Raw genomic sequence first — 24,107 nt, 5'->3', positions numbered from 1 at the left:
GACTAAAATAGACTATATACTAGACTATAGACTAGATTATAGACCAGACTATAGACTATACTATAGACTAGATTGTAGACTAAACTGTAGACTAGACTATAGACTAGACTATATACTAGACTATAGACTAGACTATATGACTAGACTCAAACTCTCAATGGACTTACAGTTATCCCGTAAAATTTTGCTAATCAAAAATATTTTAAAATTAAACCACCCAGCGCCATCTATATATAAAATCCTAATAATTAACATAAACTTAAAAAAGCAGACCTTTAAAATTTTTCTAAGTTAAACAAAAACCTGTTTACCTTTACCACCCCCAATCAATCCACCAAAAGCAAACTTTAACTTGTTTCATAAATGAGTTAAATGGGTTAAACAGCAGATTTACCACCCTTTTTTAAAAATAAAGGAAAAATTAAATTTAACTCAAAACCTTTTTTTAACATTAAAACTCTTAGAAAATCACAAAAAGGGGTTAAAAAGATTTATCTAAATTTTTAACTCTACTGCCCAGTGAACTCCCCCTCAAGAACAATTAAAAGAAATACAATTTAATATGAGTTTTTTATATATTTTTTTTTTTTTAATTTGAGTTTTTTCTTTGGAAAAAATTAAAAACATTTTTTAAAAATTTATCTTTACAGAGAGACTTTTAAGCGCGTGAAAGGAGAGAGAAAAAAATTCCTAACCAAAATTAAATTTTTTTTAATTTTAACAAAAAAAAATTAATGAACAAAATTTGAGAAAAAAATCTTTACTAAAAACTAACAAAAAAATAATTAAAAATTCAAAAATCTTAAAAATTAAATGCTAAAGACATTCGCATGTGTGTGGTGGTGGAAAGAAGATTCAAAACAAAATTTACAATTAGAAAACGGAAAAAACGTAAACGTCGCATTTTGAACCGGAAGGCTAAAAAGGAGAAAAACAAGACACAAGTTGTGAATCAAAATTTCTAAGTTTGGCGAAATTTTTTAACTTTTTTTTTCAAAAAAAAGACTACTAGGAGAAGAGTTGAGCGAACGCTTAAGCTCAAGAAACAGGTATTTGTTTTAGGCAAAACTAAATACCTAAAGCAACGCCAAAAAAAGGAAACACGCACACACAGGCAAAACAAAACTTAAGGATTCTTTATATGAAAAAAAAAATTCTTAAAAAATAAAACGAAAAAAATACCAAAAACTAGACTGACAAAACAAAACTCTGCTATAACTTTTTTTAACTGAATTATCAATGAAATTAAGGCGATAAAAGGCTGCTGCTAAGAAATATAAAAAATTAAATTTTTATTAACAACAACTTGAAAGGAGAATTTTACGGCGAATTATTTCATTCATAAGCAAAACAAAAACAACAAGAAAACAACTTGAACTCAACAACCCAACCCATTTCATTTCCGTACTTAGCTAAAACACAAAAAATAAAATCATACAAAAACAACAAAAACAACAACGAGGAGAACTTAGTAAAACAAAAACAACAAGTTTTTAAGAAGAGCATTTATATTTAAATAAAATAACAAAAACAACTACACTGGTTAAGAGATTTATTTAAATTATTACTGTTACTGGTAGTATCTGTGTGTGTAAAGGTATTAAGCTTAAAGGTGTATGTGTTAGAATACGTAAAACACACACAAACACACTTACTCCGTGTTACTCTTCGAAAATTATCTCTCAGCTAAATTCTAAACGAACCACCAATAACATTAGTCTTTTGTCTAACTCACATACGCACATAAACACACACACACATCTTTACTCTATATAAAATTTCTTTAATATTTATTAAGATTATGTTCATGTGTGTGTGTAATATAACGGCGAAATTATTGTTATTACTTTTGTTCCAACAAACCAAATCAAGAAGGAGAACTTAAGGCGAAATTCCTATTACTTTGCCTTACAGCAGAGAGCCAGAGAACTAACTGAGAAACTGAGAGTAAGAGTATAAGATTTCAACCAAAAAAAAGGGGGAGTTTTGAGAAAAAAAAGGACAAGAGTACCAAATACAACGTTATTTCTATTGCAAATCAAAGACAACCAACAACAATAACAAAAATTTACCTTAAAGGATTTTTTTGCTGTTTATTTGTATTTTCGGAATTATAACTAAATAATTTTGGTGGCATCTTATGATGTCATCAGAGGAGGATAACGAATGTTTTGGGTTGTTTACTGATGATAAGACTTTATTAAAAACAACATTGGCCTTAAATTCCACTAATAATACGCCACCTTTGGCTGTCGATACAACTTCAGCAACAGCAACAATTTGCCCCGAACTAACGGCGAAAATCGAAATACCTTCTACGTCCTCAACTCCCAACTTATTGCATTTGGAAGACGATGAATTGGGAGATTTAACAGCAGGACAATTAAATACAAATAATATAAACCCACAACCAAACGAATTATTAACAAACGGTGGTAACAGCGATCTTCTGGTATATAAAGAAGAAAAAGGCGAAAAACACAACTTACAAGATACAAATACTATAAAAAACCACCACGACGAGAACCAACAAACGGAAGCAAACCAACAGCAACAACAACAGCCAGACGTATACCTCGACGAAGGGGAGAACGGCGAGGAGAACGGCAACATTAGCAGTGTTAATGTTAATACAAATAACAATAATAATAATAACAGTACAAACGACGAAGGAGACGACGAAGTTATATTTCTCTTCGGCCAACAGCAACAACAACATAATAATAATACTCTTAATACAACTTCCACTACTTGTACGGCGACGACGACTACTAATACTAACGCAAATAATAACAACAAAAACACAGCGTCTGCTTCAAATTTAACAACGACCCTTACGACTACAACCACCACAACAACAACAGCTCTAACAACTACGACAACAACGACGACTACGACGAAGAATAATAATAATACGAACTCATCGTCATCACCATCATCATCGTCTACATTCACAAATACTACACAACAACAAGTCGTAACAGACGTTGATGATAACTTAGAAAGTAGTCATAAAGGTGCCGTCAATAAGACAACATCGTCATTGTCGTCGTGCGGCTTAAAAAATTTTAGAAATTCCTTAAATACGTTACATTCAATAAAAAATTCAAATAAACTTAATACGAATAGTAATAATATAAATAATAACTCAACTACTAGTGGAAGTATAACTAATAAAAAGGAAACAAAATTTAAAGTTAATAACGTGACAAAATCGTCCTTAAAAATAAAATTATCAAAATCTCCTTTAAATACAAATTCAAATTTAAACTCGAATCCCAACACAACAACTGCTAATAATAATACAAATAATTTATTTAGTGAAACCCATAAACAAGTGAATGATTTTTGTACGAAATTAACAAATCTCAATGCAAATAATTTAAATAATTTGAATAATTCATCTAATGATTGTTTGCTAAATTCTCTAGAGGAATTACAGCAACAACAGCAAAAAAGTGATTTAAGTGTTTTTTCCTCATTGCCAAATTTTATAAGTCATTTGCAAAATTCTACCAGTCCACAATTGCTCGGTCAAACGCCTGCCGTATTAACGCCGTCAACAGCTGCTGCCTTAATGAGTAGTGCTGCTGCGGCTGCCGCGGGTGCCGCTGGACAAGCTCTATATGGGGCCTTATTAAACTCTTCACAACAACAACAACAGCAACAATCCTCAACCTCAAGCTCACCTTTAACCAATAAAACATTTTCGTGTAATAATAACAATTTAAATTCGTTAAATTCGCCCAATTCGGGTTCGGTATCCTCGTCGCCCACCTCGTCTCTATTAACGGGTCAATTTACAACCGCTTTGGGTAATTTGTTTGGGGCCAACGGTTTCGGTTCGGCTAAAATGTTAAACGAACTATTTGGTCGTCAAATGAAGCAGGCCCAGGATGCTACCAGTGGTTTACCCACCTCTTTGGATAATGCCATGCTGGCCGCTGCCATGGAATCGGCCACCAATGCCGAACTCCTCAGTGCCGCCAATCTGGTTAACAGTTTGGGTCTAAACAACTCGAATAAATTGCTCAACAATAACAACAATACCATCAGCAGCAATAATAGCAACAATCATTCAAATGATCAACAAATCTCGCCTCAAACTCCCACTCCCAAAAATCGTCGCACTAGTAACTGTAGTGAAAGGTCTTTGGAGGAAAATGGTTTGGTTACACGTTCTCAGGATATGTTAAACTCACCGCCAAGAACACCCTCTGTGGGCAATACATCCACCAATGGTGTGGTGACCACTAGCTCAGGAGCTCCCAATTCTCCCTCGCTGCAACAGCAACAAAACGATTTGGCTCATCATATGTTGCGCAATATTTTGCAGGGCAAGAAAGAGCTCATGCAGTTGGATCAAGAATTGAGATCTGTCATCAGTCAGCAGCAACAAATGAAGGAGAACCAGGACTCTACGCTAAAGCACAATAATAACAATTCCTCTTTGGCTAATAACAATAATAACAATAACAACAATAATTCCGAAAGCAAAGAAAATTCTTCGAATGTTATTAATTTGATAGAAGATTCTATGTCGGAAATAAAAATTAAAAGTGAGCCTTTGGTGCAGCAAACACCCTTAGAACTTATGAATGGTTCAGTGGCTCAAGAAAGACGTAAATCGTCTGATTCTGAAGGTTTGCAATCGCAACATGATCTCGAAGATCATCAAAGCGAAGCAGATCATTTGGATAATAATGATCATGAACAAAATGATCTAAATTTGCCTGCTCAAGTTACCAAAAAAGAAGCCGATGACATCTTGGAAGATGTAGAATTAATGGGTTTGAATTCACGCTCCGATTTGGAGTCTCTGGCTTCACCCAGCCAATCTGATATGATGTTATTGGATAACAGCAAAGATGATTTGGAAGAGGAAATAGATAAGGAACTTAATCCTGGTCTAAACAAAAAATCGGACTTAAAGCGTGCCCGTGTAGAGAATATAGTATCTACCATGCGTGCCAGTCCTTCATCGCAGCAACATTTGCAAGTAAATGGCTGCAAAAAGCGTAAACTGTACCAGCCTCAGCAACACGCCATGGAACGTTATGTGGCCGCTGCTGCTGGTCTTAATTTTGGTCTCAATCTACAAAGTATGATGCTCACCGATGATGGTGATTCCGATGAAAACGAATCACCTCAATTGCAGCAAAAGCGTAATGAAAAGAATGCTCTCAAATCCCAATTAAGATCCATGCAGGAACAATTGGCCGAGATGCAGCAGAAGTATGTGCAATTATGCTCACGCATGGAACAGGAATCGGAGTGTCAAGAAATCGAAGACAACAACAGCGATAGCATGGAACAGGAGGATAACAATGGTGATCTATCACCTTCTCCTTCGCTCAACGAAGTAAAACAGACAGTAGACAATGAAAGAGCCTCCTCCACCTCGCCTTCATTGAATTTGAAAAATGGTAAGCATTTGGCCACATCTAATTCATCTTTGAATTTAGATTCAAATCCCAATAATGTGTTGTCTCAAATGATGAGCAAAATGATCACGGGTAAATTACACAACCCTTTAGTACAGCATGCTCATATGCAGCAATCGTTCAATGCTCCACTGCCTTTGTTGCAGCATATGCCACAATTGCAGACGCCTGAAGGGGGTTTACCTCATCCGGCTATTAGCAATGCAGCTGCCATGTATTTGGGGCAGCAGTTCTTCTTCGAACAGGAAGCTAGAATGGCCAAAGAAGCTGCCGAACAACAGCAACAACAGGCCCAACAGCAACAATTGCAACAACAAGCTCAACAGCAGCAGCAAGAGCAACAAGAACAACAAAGACGCTTTGAGCAGGAGCAACAACAGAGACGCAAAGAAGAACAAGCTCAACAGCAGCAACAACAACAGTTGCAAAGACAACACCAGCTGCAACAATTGCAGCAGCAACAAGAACAACAAACCATGCACCAACCTCCCAGACCTCAAATGCATCACAACAGACATCATGGCCGCCACAATACCGCCCTGAAGACTGAACTCTCGGAAAAATTCAATATGTTGCGTTCCAGCTCTAATTCGATCATGCGTATGTCGGGAGCCGACCTCGAAGGTCTAGCCGATGTCCTTAAATCCGAAATAACCACATCACTCTCAGCTCTCGTAGACACAATTGTCACGCGATTTGTTCACCAAAGACGCCTCTTCAGCAAACAATCCGATTCAGTGGCCGCTGCTGCCGAGCAACTGAACAAGGATCTGATGTTGGCCTCACAAATCTTGGATCGCAAGTCGCCACGCACAAAACAGGCCGACAGATCGAACAACAACAGCACGAACAGTTCACAATCCGCCCAATCAACAGCAGGAGTTAATGCAGGTAATAATGGTACTCTACTCCTAGTTAATAATAATAGTAATAATAATACTAATAGCTCAACGAATAGTTTAAATAATAATCCAAATACTAACTCTAATCCAAATATACCACAACAACAAACGCCACAACAACAACAATTGGGTCACTTGCACAGCAATGTAAGTAACACAGGCCCACCTCTGCTAACGGCAGGACCGGTTAACAGTGTCAATGTCAATGTTAATGTGCCACCACAGCACATGAACAATCCTTGTCAAACACTGGCCCCAACGACCACAAATCAAGTTGTTACGCCAAATATGGCCGCCCAATTAAATGCTCAGACTTGTCAAAGTCTTATAGCTGCACCACGCCTCAACGGCAGTCAACTGTCATTTCCCTCGCCAGCAGCAGCAGCTGCTGCAGCGATGGGCTTACAAATGCATCATGCAGCAGCGGCGGCTGCTATGTCAGCCGCAGCTGCCGCCTCTGGTCAACAACAAAACCTGCAGGTTCTCAATCAAGCACATCATGCTCAAAATCTCAATGACAACAATAGTGTCAATGTCAATGTGAACATGGCCAATCTGAGTAGTAACAATAGTAACAATAACAATAGTAACAATCTTAATAATCTGAACAATCTTAACAATCTGAACAATATGAGTACGAACAATAATAATAGTAATAACAATAATAACTGTAACAATACTAACAACAATAGTTTAAGTACCATAAATATACCACCACCTCATATACGACCTTCGCCCACAGCGGCAGCAATGTTTCAGGCACCCAAAACACCACAAGGCATGAATCCTGTAGCTGCAGCAGCCCTTTATAATTCGATGACCGGAGGCCAAGTAGGACCCATGCAACCAAATCCCTTCTGTATGCCCGAACCTAGAGATCAGCAACAACAGCAGCAGCAACCACAACAACAGCAGCAACAGCAACAACAGCAGCAGCAACAACAACAGCAGCAGCAACAGTTGTTGGAACAAAACGAAGCCTTGAGTCTGGTAGTGACACCCAAAAAGAAACGTCATAAGGTCACAGATACACGCATAACACCACGTACGGTTAGCAGAATATTGGCTCAAGACGGCATGGTACCGCCTAGCCCACAAAACAATGGACAACAATTGCAATCGAATCAAAACAATGGACCCTGCAATAATAACAACAACATGAATCCCGCCTCGCTGAACAACAATAATAACAACACAAATTGCAATAACACGTTAAATGCAAACAATCTACAGCAGCAGCAACAGCAGCTAATGAACACTAGCAACAGCAGCAACAATAGTAATAACAATACAACACCCGCCCAAAGTCCTTCTCCTAGAGGTCAAGCGCCCGCTAACTATCACCCACAAGCGCCGCCACCACCACCACCTCCCATGATGCCCGTTTCGTTGCCCACCTCGGTCGCCATACCAAATCCTTCGCTGCACGAGTCACAAGTCTTCTCACCGTACAGTCCATTCTTTAATCCACATCCACCGCATGCACCACCACCGCCACCCCATGGCCCACACAGTGGTGGTCCCCATGCCCCGCCCACAGCCGCTCAAATGCATCACATGAAACTCACAGCCTCACCACCCGGCGGTCTCGCCAGTCTAATGGACTCACGCGATGGTTCACCACCACTGCCGCCACATCCATCCACCATGCTACATCCCGCCCTCTTAGCGGCCGCCCATCACGGTGGCTCACCCGACTACAGTGCACATTTGCGCGCCGCCATGGATGCTCAAGATCGTAGTTCCGATTGCAATTCAGCTGATATGCAATTCGAGGGTATGCAACCCACCATCTCATTTTTGAAACAACAAATGATGTGAGTAAATATCTTTTATTTAGTTAATGTTATTTGTACATATGAATGTGTTTTCCGGCAGCAGCAGTAGCAAGAAAAAAGTTGTTTTAATGCAAGAAATTTTTTAAAGAAAGTTAGAAAATTGATTGATATATTGTTGTGTTGATGTTTTTTTTAGAAGGAAACCCATCAAGTGTCTTGTAGTATATAATATAAATATGTATATTTCTGGTTGTTTTTGTAAACATACTTATGTTATTTCTGCTACAACTACTCTAAGTAGTTGCATTCAATTACAGGCTACAGAAAACAATCTCTTCGATTACTCTTATAAAAAAAATGTAAAAAAAAGAAATTAAAATAAGTAGTAGTGAAATCAAAACCTTATTTCAACAACCCCAATCACTAGCAGAATGGCAGAAAAAAACTTAAGAATTTGTATATAAAACTCAGTGCAGCAAATAGCTAAAGAACCCATTGATTAATGCAAGCCTCAACAAATCTTGGAGGCGATATATACAACCAAACAACCAACCAACCCCAACCAAAAACCCTATGCAGCCAAATACAACTACTCAAGGTGCAATGCATTCAAAATCAATCAATGCACAATAAAACAAAACAAAAAATAAAACGAACTCAAAATGAAAAGAAGGAAAAAATCCAAAGCTGAAATTTATTTCTTGTTTACCCCCTACTCTGAGGAGATGGCATAGCTATAACACTTCTGACACCTGGCTCCTGGTTTTCTTGTTTTTTTTTACTGTCTTTTCTTTTCAAATACCAGTCAATGTAATAAAACATTTTCTATACAATTTACAACAAATCAATCAATCATTAAATAAAAAACTGCTTAAAAATCAAATGAAAACCTACAGCAAACAACATGATAGAAAATTCATTTCTTCAACTTTTTGTTGTTATGCCTCTTTATTGCTGCTGCTAGAAATTAAAAAAATTTTGTTTTTCCAATTTTCTTATTTTTCAAATAAATTAATATAAATCGTTTTCTTTTTTTTTTTTTCTTTTCCATTTCCGTTTCCCTTACATATTCTCTCTCTCTAATTTGCTCTTAACATCATTTGATTTATTCAAATTTATTTTATAAACAAAAACAAAAAATATATATATTCTAATTATATTTTGTTTGAAAATATTTTTGAAAAATATCAAAATGTTTTAACTTGTGGTCTTGAACTTTAGCAAAAATAGCGATTCATTAACCACATCGCATTCCTCAACCCTAACGCCGATGCATTTGAGAAAGGCGAAATTGATGTTCTTCTGGGTGCGTTATCCCAGCTCATCGGTATTGAAAATGTATTTTCCCGATATTAAATTCAATAAAAATAATACAGCACAATTGGTGAAATGGTTCTCGAATTTCCGGTGAGTAAATAAAACAAAATCCTTTATAACTAACATTAACTTTAAGTGAATACCCTTAATTAACTGTTTCACATGAAGAAGAAGTCATTTACAAAAGAAAGAAAAAAAAAACTATAAAATAATTATTATATTTGTTTTCCTAATGAGAAGCTAATTAGCTTTTTCCGTTAAAAAGAAAAAAATACTGTAACCATATGTGTGTGTATGTGCATATATGTAAAGAAACAACAGCAACAACACCATCTACAACAATAATAATAGCTGAAGGTGTCAAAAGCTTAATAAAATTCTATACAAAATTGTTTTTCTATACATTTATTTCACAATTTTTTTTTTGTACATTTCTTTTTATTCTAAAATAATCACTTTTTTTCGAAAAAAAAGACTAAACCCTATTTTTTAAACACACACACATATTAACATTTATACCATAACAAAATTTACACTTATGGCAACAAAATAAAACCCAACAAACATTTCTTTATCATAAAAGTCTTACTTTCAAAAATTATAAAGAAATTATTTCGAGTTGACATCTGTTATAAAAACTTAAACATATTGTTTACACAATGTTTACTAATGTAAAAGAACGTAAAATTTAAATTACAACAAAAGTTTTCATATAAACAAGTTTAAAATAAAAATTAAAAATATATTATGTATTACTCTTTTTCGCTACTAATTTTGTTTACATGACATTGTTTACCTTGTGTAAACAATAAAAAAAATTTTAAAATGTTTTCATAAAACATTATTAGTAAAGAAAAACCTCAAAAATCACATTTAATATATTGTTTACCTATTGTTTACTTATTGTTTACAATATGTAAAATTTGAAATTATAACAAAATATGGAATTTAAACAATTTTGAGACATAAAAAAGACAAATTTTCTTAAATTTTACACATTTTTACCTCAAATTTTGTTTACATGACATTATTTACCTTATGTAAACAATAAAAAATTTTCAAAATTTCTTAACAAATTATTAATAGTTAACAAAAATCTCAAAAATTACGTTTAGCATATTGTTTACCCATTGTTTACATTATCTTTACATAATGTCGAAAATGTAAAATTTTTAATTTTTACGAAATATAACATTTAAACAAGTTTAAGGGATAAAAAAGACAAAATCTCTTAACTATTACACATTTTTACCTTAAATTTTGTTTACTTGACATTCTTTACCTTATGTAAACAATAAAAATTTTTCAAAATTTCTTAACAAATTATTAATAGTTAACAAAAATCTCAAAATTTACATTTAACATATTGTTTACCTATTGTTTACCCATTGTTTACATAATGTCAAAAATGTAAAATTTTAAATTTTAACAAAATACAGCATTTAAACAAATTTAAGACATAAAGAAGTCGAAATCTCTTAAATTTTACACATTTTTTGTTAAAATTTTCTTTACATGACATTGTTTACCTTGTGTAAATATTGAACAAATTTTCGCAATTTCTTAACAAATTATTAATAGTTAATAAAAATTTTAAAAAATCATATTTAATATATTATTTAGCTATTCTTTACATAATGTCAAACATGTAAATTTTTTCTGTTATATATTTACATTATGTAAACAATGTAAAATATTGCATTTAAGTGAGATAAATCGTAAAAAATACTGAAAATTTAAAATTTGTAACATTTAACAATTGTTTACTTTACTTTATAGCTCATGTAAACAATGTAAAGTTTTGGGTATTTAAGCTAAAAACTTAAATTTTAAATTGTTATGTAAACCATGTTGAAAATTTGAAAACTTGGTACTTTGTTTTTTGTAAATTGAAAAGTATCTTTTAACAATCATCTAGAAGTGTCTTAAATGTCACTTTTAGTTGTCTAAGCTTTAGAAAAAGTTAAATTTTAAATTGTTATGTAAACCAAAACTTGGTAGTTTTTTTATTTTTGTAAATTTCAAAGTATCGTTTAACTATCATCTAGTAGTGTATTAAACGTTAGTTTTAGATGTTTAAGAATCTTGTTGTTATTTTTTGGGGGGTTTTAGAAAGTTTTTCTTTTAATTTTTGTTTTTACAAGTTTAATTTTTAAAAATTAAGTTTAACAATTTTATCTTGTAAAAGTTTGCTGGGTAAAAGCTTACACACACCTGCACTGTAAGTAAAATCCTTCCGTTTTATTTTTTTGCAAAAACAAAAAAACAGTTATTTATTCCTTGCTCGTAGAAAGGGTTTAGCAATGTTGTTTGTATAAATGGCTTAGTGTGAGTGGGCCTGACATATGTGTGTGTGTGTTTTTAACAGTTATATTTATATTAGGAATACAACCGCAACAACAACAATAATAAGGATAATTGTTAATTGTTTCAGTTGTTGTTGTAAATTTAAATGCATTTTAAAAGAGACCAGTTGTTGTAAGTTTTTCAATGATTTTGTTTAAAGAAATTTTGTTTCTTTTTTCCCAACATTTCTTTATAAAGGATAAAGACGGGATATAAAGGAAATAAAAGAAATTGATTAAAGAATTAAATAAACAATTTATTAAAGAATTTGTCAAAGAATTTCTTAAAACAATATCCAAACAATAACTGCCTTATTAATAAACATTTATCCAAGGTTTAAAGAACAAATTTTATATAAATATCTGATTTATAAACCTTTTATAAAAGTTTATGAATAAAACTCTTAACCTTTGAATATTTAAGTTGGAATATTTTCCAAAAACCCTCCCTTTTTAACTTCTTTGTTAAAAAAAACCGTTACTTTTTTCTATTAACTCCTTAAAGGACTCTTTTTTAAACGCTAAAAAAGAAACAAACTTTTTCCCACACCGGAAAACGGTTTAACTTTTATTCAACTAATAATAATAAGTTTCCATGACGCAACTGTCATTTAAGTACAAGAAAGAAGAAAGAAAACAAGGTAAGACCAAAGAAATTCCCACCCATTTTAACTTACATAAGCCACAAGCAAAAAAACTAAATAACTAACAAAACACCCTAAATTAACGAAAAAATACAAGAACAACAAAAAATTCCCATACAAAAATCTAACAACCCCTAAGAACAACAAAAAAAAACAACAAAATTCCTATAAATCTTAAACAAACGTTAACAATGAAAACAAAAAGAAAAAGTAAAACGTCTTAAAGAAAACCTACCCTAGACTTGCGCATTAAAGAAATCTTAACAATAGAAAATCAAAATCAAAAGGTGCAAATTCTTTTTACTTTGCCTTACACTAAAACTTGTTTTCAAATTGATCTTATGATATAAATAAAAGATTTACTTTTAAAACAAATTTAAGAAAGGTGTGTGTGTGTTTGAGTTTGAGTTTAAGACAGCTGTTTTTAAGGGTAACTTAAAGAAATCTCAGACCAGGTGATTTACTTTAAAACGTAAAAAAACGTGTGCCACACTTTGTTTAATAAATTTAAAGGGAATTTACGTTTAACAGCTGGTTTGTTTAATATTTTGGCGCGTAACTAACTACTATTGCTGGTAGCTACAATTTTTCTTTGTTTTCTAATTTAAATACTTTCAGTTTTATTTATAAATAGAAAAGAGGGTTAAATGAAATTATGTCAATGTAATTTTGTATTTTCTAAAAAAAACTAATGCGGGTTTTTTTTTACACTAACAATAAAATTACACTTATTGATAAAACGAAAAGTCTAAAGTTAGGTAAAACCTGGTTTAGTTGTAGCCTTGCTAAAAGACAAGACATCAAAAACCCGCAGAATTTTTATTAGAGAAATATATTAGAGTTAAATATTAAGAAAATTAAAGAAGAAAAGAAAATACCTTGTATACTCAAGGTTTACTTTTAGAAAATATAAAAAAGTTTAACAATTTTAATCAAATTTTACTTTAATATTACTTGTATAATTTAGCAATATTTACTTATAGTTTATATTTGTTAACATGTTGACAAATTATTAAAAATTTTAAAGAAAACCTAAAAATTCTAGATTTTTCCTTTGTTTACTTGAAAATTCCATTAGTTTACATTGTTTACCTTGGGTAAATATTGTTAAATCTAGCAATGTTCATAAACAATACATAACTGTTAATAAAACTGTTAAACCACTCTTTAAATACATTATTTACACATTACTTTACCTTGTGTAAAATATGTAAAATTTGAAATTATCAACCAAAAATTACTTAAAAACAATTAAAAAGTTAAAAAATAAAAAATCCTTGAATATAACAGTTTTTTGCCTTAGGACATTGTTTACCTTAAAAAATGTAAAAATTATTCAGCAAACTTTAAAAGCTAATAGAAATTGTTTATAACAACTTAAGCTTATTGTTTACTCTTTGTTTACATTATGTAAAATTTAAAATTGCCACAAAAAATACGTATAAATTGTAACATTTATACAGTTAACTTTAAAAGTTAATTGAAATTGTTTATAACAACTTAAGCTTATTGTTTACTCTTTGTTTCCATTATGTAAAATATGTAAAATTTAAAATTTCCACAAAATATAAGTATAAACAGTCTTAAGGCAAAAATTAAACAAATTTGAATATAGCAGAGTTTTAGGACAAAAATCAAACAAATTTCCTTGAATACAACAGTTTTTTCTTTAATTGTTGTTTACATGACATTGTTTACATTAAGTAAATAATGTAAATTCTTTAAAATTTCTTAAGCAATCCATATCTGTAAATAAAACTTATATATAACTGCTTAAACATATTGTTTACCCATTGTTTACATGATGTCAAAAATATAAATTTTGAAATTATCATCAAAAATTACTTGTAAACAATGTTAGAGCTAAAACTAAACAAATTTCTTTGAATACAAGAGTTTTTGACCTTAATTTTTCTCTACATGACATTGTTTACTTTAGGTAAATAATGTAAAATCTTCTAAATTTCTTAAGCAATCCTTAGCAGTTAACAAAAATCTTATATAATCACTTAAACCTATTGTTTACCTATTGTTTACATAGTGTCAAAAATGTAAAATTTTAAATTTCTTACCCAAAAATGCTTAAAAAACGTTAAATTTCATTAAATATTACCTTTTAAGTTTTTTTTAAATATTTTTCTACATTACATTGTTTACCTTATGTAAATATTTGAATATTTCTTAGAATTTATGTTTAATTTCATAATTGTTAATAATAATAGTATTTTTTTAAGATTTCTTCATATTTAATAATTGTTTAGTTAATGTAAATAATGTAAAATATGTAAAAAATTGCACAAATGTTGGCTAAATCTTAAAAACTATTTAATGTTTAACATTTTTAGCTTTTAACATAAATTGACAGCTTGTGTAAACAATGTAAAATTTGGTGGTTTTTAAATGAAAAACTTTTAAAAAGTAGATAATAATTTTTTCATTTTACTTTTTTTAAACTAAAATTTAGTTTTTTTTCTGTAATTTTTGTTTTAATTTCTTTAAAAAATATCTCTTTGAAAAGATTTCTTTTTAAATAATTAAAAATTTCCATCAACTCTAACATCTTATGACAAGATTTTTGCTCATTATTTCCTTTACATAATAATTATGCCTGTAAATCCACAAATATCTTCTTATATTTTTTATAGTATTGATTATTTTATCTCTTTATAGCATACTTCAAGGCTTGTATAGAAAACAAACAAATAAACAGAAAACAGCATCATTTTATAATTTTCTTTTTACTGCATCGTTACACTCACACTCATACAAACATAAATACTTACAACGTTTTATGTTTTATAAGAATTTGATATTTTTTTATCATCATTACATTTCTCTGTTTGTGTTTTTTTTTTTTTTTTGTAATAATTTCTTGTTTATTTACAATCATAAAATATATTTCTTTACGATAACTACTGCTGCCTACTTTTAGGTGCAATCACTATAAGCCTCTAAAAGGGAAAGAGTAGAGAAAAATGAGTTGTTTATTTTTGTGTCTTTCTTTTTTTTTCGTTTTTTTCTATAATACCAGAGGGAATTCGTTATTTAGCGCGTTTATAATTTGACATCTAGCAAGTTGTCATGTTGCCATATAGCAGGCAGTCAGGCAGCAACAACAACAACAACAGTAGTGACTATAAAAGAAGCTTGATGCCTAGTGTTTGAGATTGTAATTTCTTTTGTTATAGTTGTTTTATCGCAGTTTTTTTCTTTTTTTTGCATATTTCTTCTTTCGTTTGTTGCTGCTATTTAAGCAACAGCAATAAATTGTTTTGTTGTTGCCTGCAATTTGTAATGTGTGAAATATTTGCATGTATGTGTGTTATTTAAATAGCGACAAATATTTATTGTTTGGAAATTACAAAAACAAAATGACAAGAAATTTATTTTTTTTTTTTATATGTATGTAGAGTAGAGAAAATCAAACTGCATGTGTGTTACAGATATAAAATAAAAAAAAACATTAAACAAGATGTAATAGAGCTTAGGGAAATCTTGAAAATTAGCACGATTAATAGCTGTTATTAAAGCTTTTAAAAGAGCGGGAGAGAAGTGTTAGCGTTGCCAATATAACATATAACAATTTTTAATTATTTTTTATGGTTAGAAATAACAAAAGAATTGTTTTTATTTTAAATAAGCCTTAAGTTAGACTTTAGTTTTTGTTTTTTCTAAGGCCTTAAGTTAGGCTATAGTTTTTGTTAACTTTTGTAAACAATGTTAAATGTTTATAACTTGAATAAATTTTTCTAAATTTTGTAAAATTCTTAAGTTATGTTATAGTTTACTTTGAGGTAAATTATGTAAAATAGCAGATATTTCAATAAAATTTCTAAAATTTTTAGAAATATTATAAAATTTTGCAAAAATCATCTAATTGTTTAAATGATATCAAATTTTCTTTAAATTATTTTAGATGTAAATAAATACTCGCATTATGTAATTGTTTACATAAGGTAAACAATGTAAAATTGAGGCTATAGAATACATATTTCCATAATTTAAGGAAAAAATTTTGTTTAATTATGAATAAAACTGGCGGTAGGCTATTGTTTACAACGTGTAAATAAAGTAAACATTTAAGAAAGACTTTTGTTTACATTGGGTAAATAAAGTAAAACTTTAAGATATTTCTATAATTTTTCATAATTTTAATAAAAAAATCTTTGAATTTTGCATAAAACTCGAATTATTTGATTGTTTACATGAGGTAAACAATGAAAAACTTCAATAAAAATGTTAATTATACAAACAAATCTTTAGTTTACTTAAATAGCACTTGCCTAAAAGTATACTATGTTAGTTTTAAAACCTTTTTTTACTTAATAAATTAGTTTGGTTTTTGTCCTGTTTTTTTCTAATTTTAATTAATTATTTTTACTTTTTTTCCTGCAAATCCTTCATAAATTTCCTTTTATTCCCTCGATATTTTCAGTTCCTTACACTTGCAAGCTAATCTATGCCTAAAGCTTTTTTCTAATTAAATCCCAACAAACTCAAACTCAACGCAAGCTCAACAACCCCCCCCCTCCCCACACACAACACCAACATACAGTATGACAATATTGTTGGATGAGTTATTAAGAATACTGCAAATATTGTTGCATACTTTTGTGGTTTTTTTCCGCATTTAAGAGTTTGGGTATCTAGAGAGGTTTTTTTTCAAATAAACTGACATGCATAATAATAACGGCCTAAGAAACCCCCTTAAGAACTGCAATCATTTTCTAACAGTTGAGAGATATTTTTTTATTATTATTAATATATATTTTTTCTTGCTTTCTGTGTGTGTGTTTTTTTGTATTTTGCACATTTGAGATTTATTAAAAATTCTTTACACAAAGACAAAGAAAAGTAATACCCAAACAGTAAAGTATTACTGATTTTATTATTTTTTTTTTTTGCCATTTTATACATAAAGGATTTAATAATTTGCAAAAAGGACTTAATAATAATAATATAGAAGACAGAAATAAATGCAGCAATAGCTGTAGTGGTGGTGGTGGTAGAAAATGAGAAGAAAATTATTGAAATATTTTATATAGAAGGAAATGATAATTATAATGTTTGAGTAGAAAGATAATAAAACCTAAAAGTATGCTGCAAATTATTAATAATGTCATATTAAGCTTCTTGTCTAAAACATAAACCAATATATAATGCATTAAGTCATTTTAATAAACAGCAAACAAGCCATAAACAAAAGAAATAGAAAGAAACCATAAAAGATAAGAGAAAGAAATTTAACAAAAGGATTTATAATTTAACAAAAAAAAAACAACAACAACAAAAAATGAGCAATAATTTTAAAAGCTAAAGCAGCAAAAATTTTAAACATTAAGCACCTAAAAGTAGGCAAAACATTAAACGTTTATTGGTCTCTTAAAACAAACTCTCACATAAAGTTAAGTGCAATAGAAAACATGTGTTTTAAGACGACAATTCACACTTGGTTTTTCTTTTTTTTTTGTTTTTATCAAAAACTTAACTAGAGCATACTTTTAGGAGTCCATAAAAACCCCATATGCAAGCAATACTTTTAACAACAAGAACAACCAACAAGCAGCTGCTTTAGTAAACCAACTAAAGAGGTTGTTAAAGTTCTAAAGAAACAAAAGCACACTTGTTCACAACAGAGCTGACAGTTGTTGTACAACCAGCAACAACAAAATGTCAACATAAGCTAATTAGTTTATTTAAGATGGTGGAAAATTTTGTGTAGAAAAGAGGCTCCTTAATAATATGTATATTAAAAACAAACATATATACATAGGTAGCTATAGCAAAACATCCTTTCAAAACTTAACACACACATGCTTAAGTTTTTTTTTTCAGATATTTTAGGTATTCAAGTTCCTACTGCTCCTCCCTCCACTTAAAAACACCTAGCTTTATGTAAAGAAATTTATATTAACGTTATTTTTATCTACATAGATGTATTTTGTTTTTTATTTGTTAAAAAGAAGCTACTAAAAAGTAGTCGCAGCTTTAGTATAGTGCATAAGTGTTAGATACTTAAGCTATTCATATATTTAGGTCCTTATATTGAGTAGCACAACGTTATAAAGCCTCCTTTTTTTCTGCAGTATAAAAGATGCAAGTCTATTGCCTGAGTGTGTGTATATGTGTGTTTATATACTTATGTTTGTTTTTTTTGAGGTTAAGTGTACTTTTGTAATAAATATATATATGTATATGTGAACAGTTGCCAATTACTTCATTATGCCAAAAAGAAAAGCTAAAGAGTACTTTTGCTGCAACAACGAACGAAATAAAACAAAAAAAAAACTTATAAAGAATAAGAAAGGTGCTTATTAATACAACAACAAAAAAAGCAAGCAACTTTTGTTGCAAATAATTGTATATGTTGCATGAATATGTCTTTTTGTTTGAACAAGCTAAGTACTTAAAGGAAGAAATAGAAAATGTAGATAATTAAATAAAGATAATTAGAAGTAAACAATGTTTTTTTTTTCTTCAATTATTTGCTTACAGCTAAAGTTATTTAATTGTTTACATAGCGTAAATAATGTAAAATTAGAAAGATTTTGCATTTCTTACCATAATTGTTAAGAAATTTAACAAAATATTGATAAAATCTCAAGTTATTTAATTGTTTACATAAGGTAAACAATGTAAATTTTTCCCCCTATAAAGAGTAATTTAACTCAAGAGCAAAGAATGGTGTAGATAATGTAAAAACAGCTTGATTTACCATAAATGTAAACATAATAGCAAATAATTGATTACAGTTGGAATTATTCAATTGTTTACATAAGGTAAACAATGTAAATTTTTCCATTTTTTGAAATATTTTCTTTGCAAAATGTTATTAAAATAAATTTGAAAATATAAAGAGTATTTTAACTTAAATATAAACAAAATGTCCAATAATTACAGCTGAAGTTATTCAATTGTTTACATGAGGTATTTAATGTAATTTTTTCCCTATAAAGAGTAATTTATCTCAAGAGTAGTAAATTGTGTAAAACATGTAGAAACCGTTCGATTTACCATAAATGTAAACAAATATTATCAAATAATTGTTTACAGCTGAAGTTATTCAATTGTTTACATAAGGTAAAGAATGTAAATCTCTCCCTATAAAGAGTAATTTATCTCAAAAGTAACAAATCGTGTAGAAAATGTAGAAACAGTGCGATTTACAACATTTTTTTTTTCAAAATCTAAACAATGTAATTGTATTTTAGTATTAATGTAAACAAAATGTCAAATAGTTGATTACAGCTAAAATCATTCAATTGTTTACATGAAGTAAACAATGTAAATTTTTCCATATAAAGTAAAATTTATCTCATATAGCAAATCGTGTGGGAAATGTAGAAACAGCTCGATTGCTAATGTAAACAATTGAAATGTAATTGACCTTAAATGTAAACAAAATGTCAAATAATTGATTACTGCTAAAATCATTCAATTGTTTACATAAGGTAAATAAAGTAAATTTTTCCATATAAATTTACCTTAAGAGTAACAGATCGTTTAAAAAATGTAAAAACATTTCGATTTAAAGTGTTTTTTACACAAAGTACACAATGTAAATTTATGAAAAATATAAAAAAGTAATAAAAACACATTATTATATTGTTTACATGCTGAGTAAACTGGGTAAATGTACAAAACTAATGTAGTTTTATTAACAATCCAAAAAAGTTTTAAAGAAAAACGTGAATAGCTCCAGTTTTACTTAAAAACCTTAAATAAGCCAATTGCCTACATAAAGTAAACAATGTAAACAATATTTCTATTTTTTTCTAAAGCTTTAAAGTATGCTAGATATTCTTTTACTTAAAGCAGCCTGAAAGTATGCTACATTTATTAAAAACCATTAATTTGTAAATTTTTTCTGTAAAATAATTTGTTTTAAATAAAAATAAGGTATTCAGGTCTCAACTACTTAAAAACCTAGAATAAGTCAATTGTTTACATAAAGTAAACAATGTAAACAATATTTTAAACATACTTTAATATTTTGAGATTTTTGTAAATTTTCTTTTAATTTTAATGAAAAAATTTTAACGTTTCAAAACTTAAAGATCAAGTAAAAATATTTTCTCAAGCCTAAAAGTATGCTAGAAATTTGTCTTACTTAAATTAGCCTAAAAGTATACTTTATTAATTTTTTTCTTATTTGTTAACTAATTACAGAGAATTCTACTATATACAAATGGAGAAATATGCTCGTCAAGCTGTTACCGAAGGTGTTAAATGTGCCGAAGATTTGCACATTAGCGGCGATAGTGAACTCTATAGAGTATTGAATTTACACTATAATCGCAACAATCATATCGAGGTAATTATTTTACAAAAATTTTGTTGTAAATAAAAATTTGTTTTTAATTTTTTTTTTATCAAAAAACTAATTTATATAAATTTTCTTTTTGTTAATTTTTTATTTAAATCAAAAACAAAAAAAAAAGGTTCCCCAAAATTTCCGTTTTGTAGTGGAGCAAACATTACGTGAATTTTTCCGCGCTATACAAGGTGGCAAAGATACAGAACAATCGTGGAAGAAATCAATTTACAAAATTATATCGCGTCTCGATGATCCAGTACCAGAATATTTTAAATCTCCAAATTTTTTGGAACAATTGGAGTAGAACAAAGCAAAAAACTAACTAAAACAAAACAACATTTTATTATCATACAACACAAATAACAACAACAACTAATCCTTTTGAAATAAAACCTTTTAAAAGGATTTAGTTATTTTGAAAAACAAAAATGAACGAAAAAATATTATGGTTCGTAAAACTTAGTTTATTTTTTTCTATATAAACAAGCGCATTAATTTGTTTATAAATTATGTTTAATTTTTTGGTTTATATAATTTATTTAAAAAAATGCCAAACAGATGGAAATGTATAATAACCTATTTTTGAAACACACTTAACTTAAATGTTAAAGGCAGAAAAAAATTTTTTGAAAATAATTTTTAAAAATTCTTTTTATATAATTTTAACTTAAAGAAAACAAAATTTTCTTTGACATTTAAAATCGAACAACCAATACACGAACCAACAAACGCTAGCTAAGACCACAACCATTTTTTTTAAAGAAAAGTTCTTATATACATTAAGAAAGTAAATTTTTTAACCTCAAACCATAGTGTAAACTGTAAAACCTGACTAAATAGTTAAAATTTTAACAAAAAGAAAACTATTAAAAATATATATTTATTAATTATATATAAATGTTTTTTTTTAAAGAAAATTTTATATATAAACTACAAACGTTAAAGTTAAAGTAATAAAACTCTTATACAAACCATAATACTTGAGCCCTTTTTTGAACTTCGTTTTAGCTTAAGAATACCAAGTTTTCAAAGCTAAAACAAAACACATTTCAAACGCTTCGGTCTGGTCCCTTAAAAATATTAAACAAAACTTTCAAATTTTTTACATAAACTAACAATTTTCCACCACCCCCCGCCCTCATTTCCCACAAAACAAAACCTTAGGTTGCAAAGTAAATTTTGTTTAAAATTAATAAAAATATAATAAAAAAAAAGAAAAATTATTAAAAAATTCTTAAAAAAAATTAAATCTTAATATATATTAAAAATTTGTGTCTATATGTGTAATTTTTATTAATTTTATAATTTTTTAAATAATTTAACAAATATCAACTTAAATTGTTTTTAATTTATAATAATTTTTTTCCCTTCTCTTCTGCTACACCAAAAACAATTTTGAGCAAATGTTTTTTTTGAAAAAACCAAAGTTTATTATCTAAGTTTATAATTTTTTTATAATTGTTATTTTAAAAAAAAGAAAAACAAAAAAAAATTATTTGTATATTAAAAAAACACGCACCACTTTTTTAAAGTTTCGTTTTTCTGCTAAACGTTCTTTATGAATTAATTAAGGTCTCACCCCCTAGTCTTTGTTAGTTATTATTTTTAATTGTAAATATTTAAAATAATTTTAGTTTTTTTTATTATAATTTAAAAATAAGTTATTCTTTAAAATTATTTCAACCCAAAAAAAAATATAATTTTTTTCTTTATATTTAAGTTTAGTAAATTTTAGTTTTTCTTTTTATTAATATAAATATTAGTTTTTAATTTTCTTATTATTATTAATTTTTTTGCCTTAAGTTTAAATTTAAAAAAAAATATATATATTATGTTAATTTTTATGGAAAAACCCCAAACACAATAATCAAAACAAAGAAATATTTGATGAAAAATATAAAAAAATGGTGTTTATTTATTTTTTTTTCTCTCTTAAAGACGTTCTCAACTATAGCTCAGTCTTATCGGAAAGAAGAAAAGCAAATAATTTTGAAAATTTTGTATGAAAATTACTCAGTGTTTTTCATATAAAATTTTAAATATTGTTTTACATTCTTCTTTCTGAACATGGGCCTTAAGCACTGTTAGAATTCTAGTGTAAACTAAAGACAAGATCAAAGGTTTAACTAACATATATGTTAGACTATCAGTTTCATTATTAACTAGACTATATATAATCAAGATTACAGACTTATCTATAGTTTTAACAGTTCTTAAAGTCACCTTAAAGTCTTAACTGCAGTCTCAACTTTTGACAGAACTCTAGTCTCTCTCTCTCTCTCTCTTCAATAATCTTAACTATAGACTTATCTATAGTCTCAATAGTTCTTAAAGTCGCTATATAGTCATAACTATATTCTCATCTTTAGTCATCATGAAAGTCTCAACCACTGGCAGAACTCTAGTCTCTCTCTCCCTCTCTCTCTCTTCTATAATCTTAACTATAGTATCTTCTATAGAAGTATCTATAGTCTCAGTTATAAATTAGACCATAGTTTTAGTTAAAAACTAAATATACTTTTATCTAGAGAATTGAATTTAGTTCCAAATCAAACTATAATCTAAACTATAGATAAAACTATAGTCTCAACTATAAATATGGCAAAATAGTCAATATGGCCTAATATGGATCGCTATAGAACATACTATATATAGGGCTTAGCAGATGTCATATGAGTGCTATGTTAACAGTTCTAGGTGGTTATTCCATGCCAGTTTCAACCATGCCAGATGCATAGTTCTTCCATACAATGACTTCTGTAGGAGCTGTCAAAACGAAGAGGAGGAGAAGACAATTACTCATTTTCTATATAATTCGGCAATTCGACAGCATACCGCCATACTTTTCTAATCTATCTGATCTTTTAACTGTTCAACCAGAACGTATTCGAATATTCCTAAAATTGTCGAAGTGAATGTGTGACTCATCATACACTTTTGTCTCGATTCCTCAATAGACTCGGTTACATCTCTATTTTCCTTAATATTTGTCTAAATCATCTTCACTGTTTCTATCGCAATCCATATCGCTATCCATAAAAAACATTTTTTTCTTTCCTTCTCTTGATTCTTTAGAGACAAAGGGACCCAATAAAACCCAAATAAAGCTTTAATCCTGGTAGTCTGAAGAACCTAAAACCTTTTAGTGTGAAGATTTGACTATAGGCTAGCATATGAACATGACTTTTTTCTCAACCAGGTTTAAACAAGAATATAGTTTCAATAAAACTTTATGACTTTAGTCAAGAGTAGATTGTTGTCTCAACAATAGCCGAGACTATTGCTTAAAGTAAAGGCCAGACTTTTGTCTTACCTATAGACCAGATTATCGTACTAACTAAAGTCAACTGTAATCTACGC

General features: G+C 29.2%; 1 protein-coding gene across 10 annotated transcripts in view; it reads left to right on the top strand.

Annotated features, from left to right (window-relative positions):
* The window catches only part of LOC111684952 (homeobox protein prospero), a 135,365-nt gene extending 113,344 nt beyond the window's left edge, over positions 1-22,021 (top strand). For 8 of the 10 annotated variants that reach the window (XM_046950545.1, XM_046950546.1, XM_046950547.1 and 5 more), the window contains 4 exons: positions 651-8,163; positions 9,346-9,531; positions 20,600-20,744; positions 20,872-22,021. In XM_046950545.1, the coding sequence (XP_046806501.1) occupies positions 2,141-8,163; positions 9,346-9,531; positions 20,600-20,744; positions 20,872-21,051 (6,534 nt within the window). In that variant the 5' untranslated portion in view covers positions 651-2,140 and the 3' untranslated portion in view covers positions 21,052-22,021. The remainder of the gene's footprint in view (positions 1-650; positions 8,164-9,345; positions 9,532-20,599; positions 20,745-20,871) is intronic. The other 2 variants (XM_046950555.1, XM_046950554.1) reach the window with 2 other exon arrangements.
* The last annotated feature ends 2,086 nt before the right edge of the window (positions 22,022-24,107 follow it).

The sequence above is a fragment of the Lucilia cuprina genome, chromosome 4, assembly GCF_022045245.1.
Source record: "Lucilia cuprina isolate Lc7/37 chromosome 4, ASM2204524v1, whole genome shotgun sequence".
NCBI classification, from domain to species: domain Eukaryota; kingdom Metazoa; phylum Arthropoda; class Insecta; order Diptera; family Calliphoridae; genus Lucilia; species Lucilia cuprina.
This window is presented reverse-complemented; position numbering and strand designations above follow the sequence as displayed.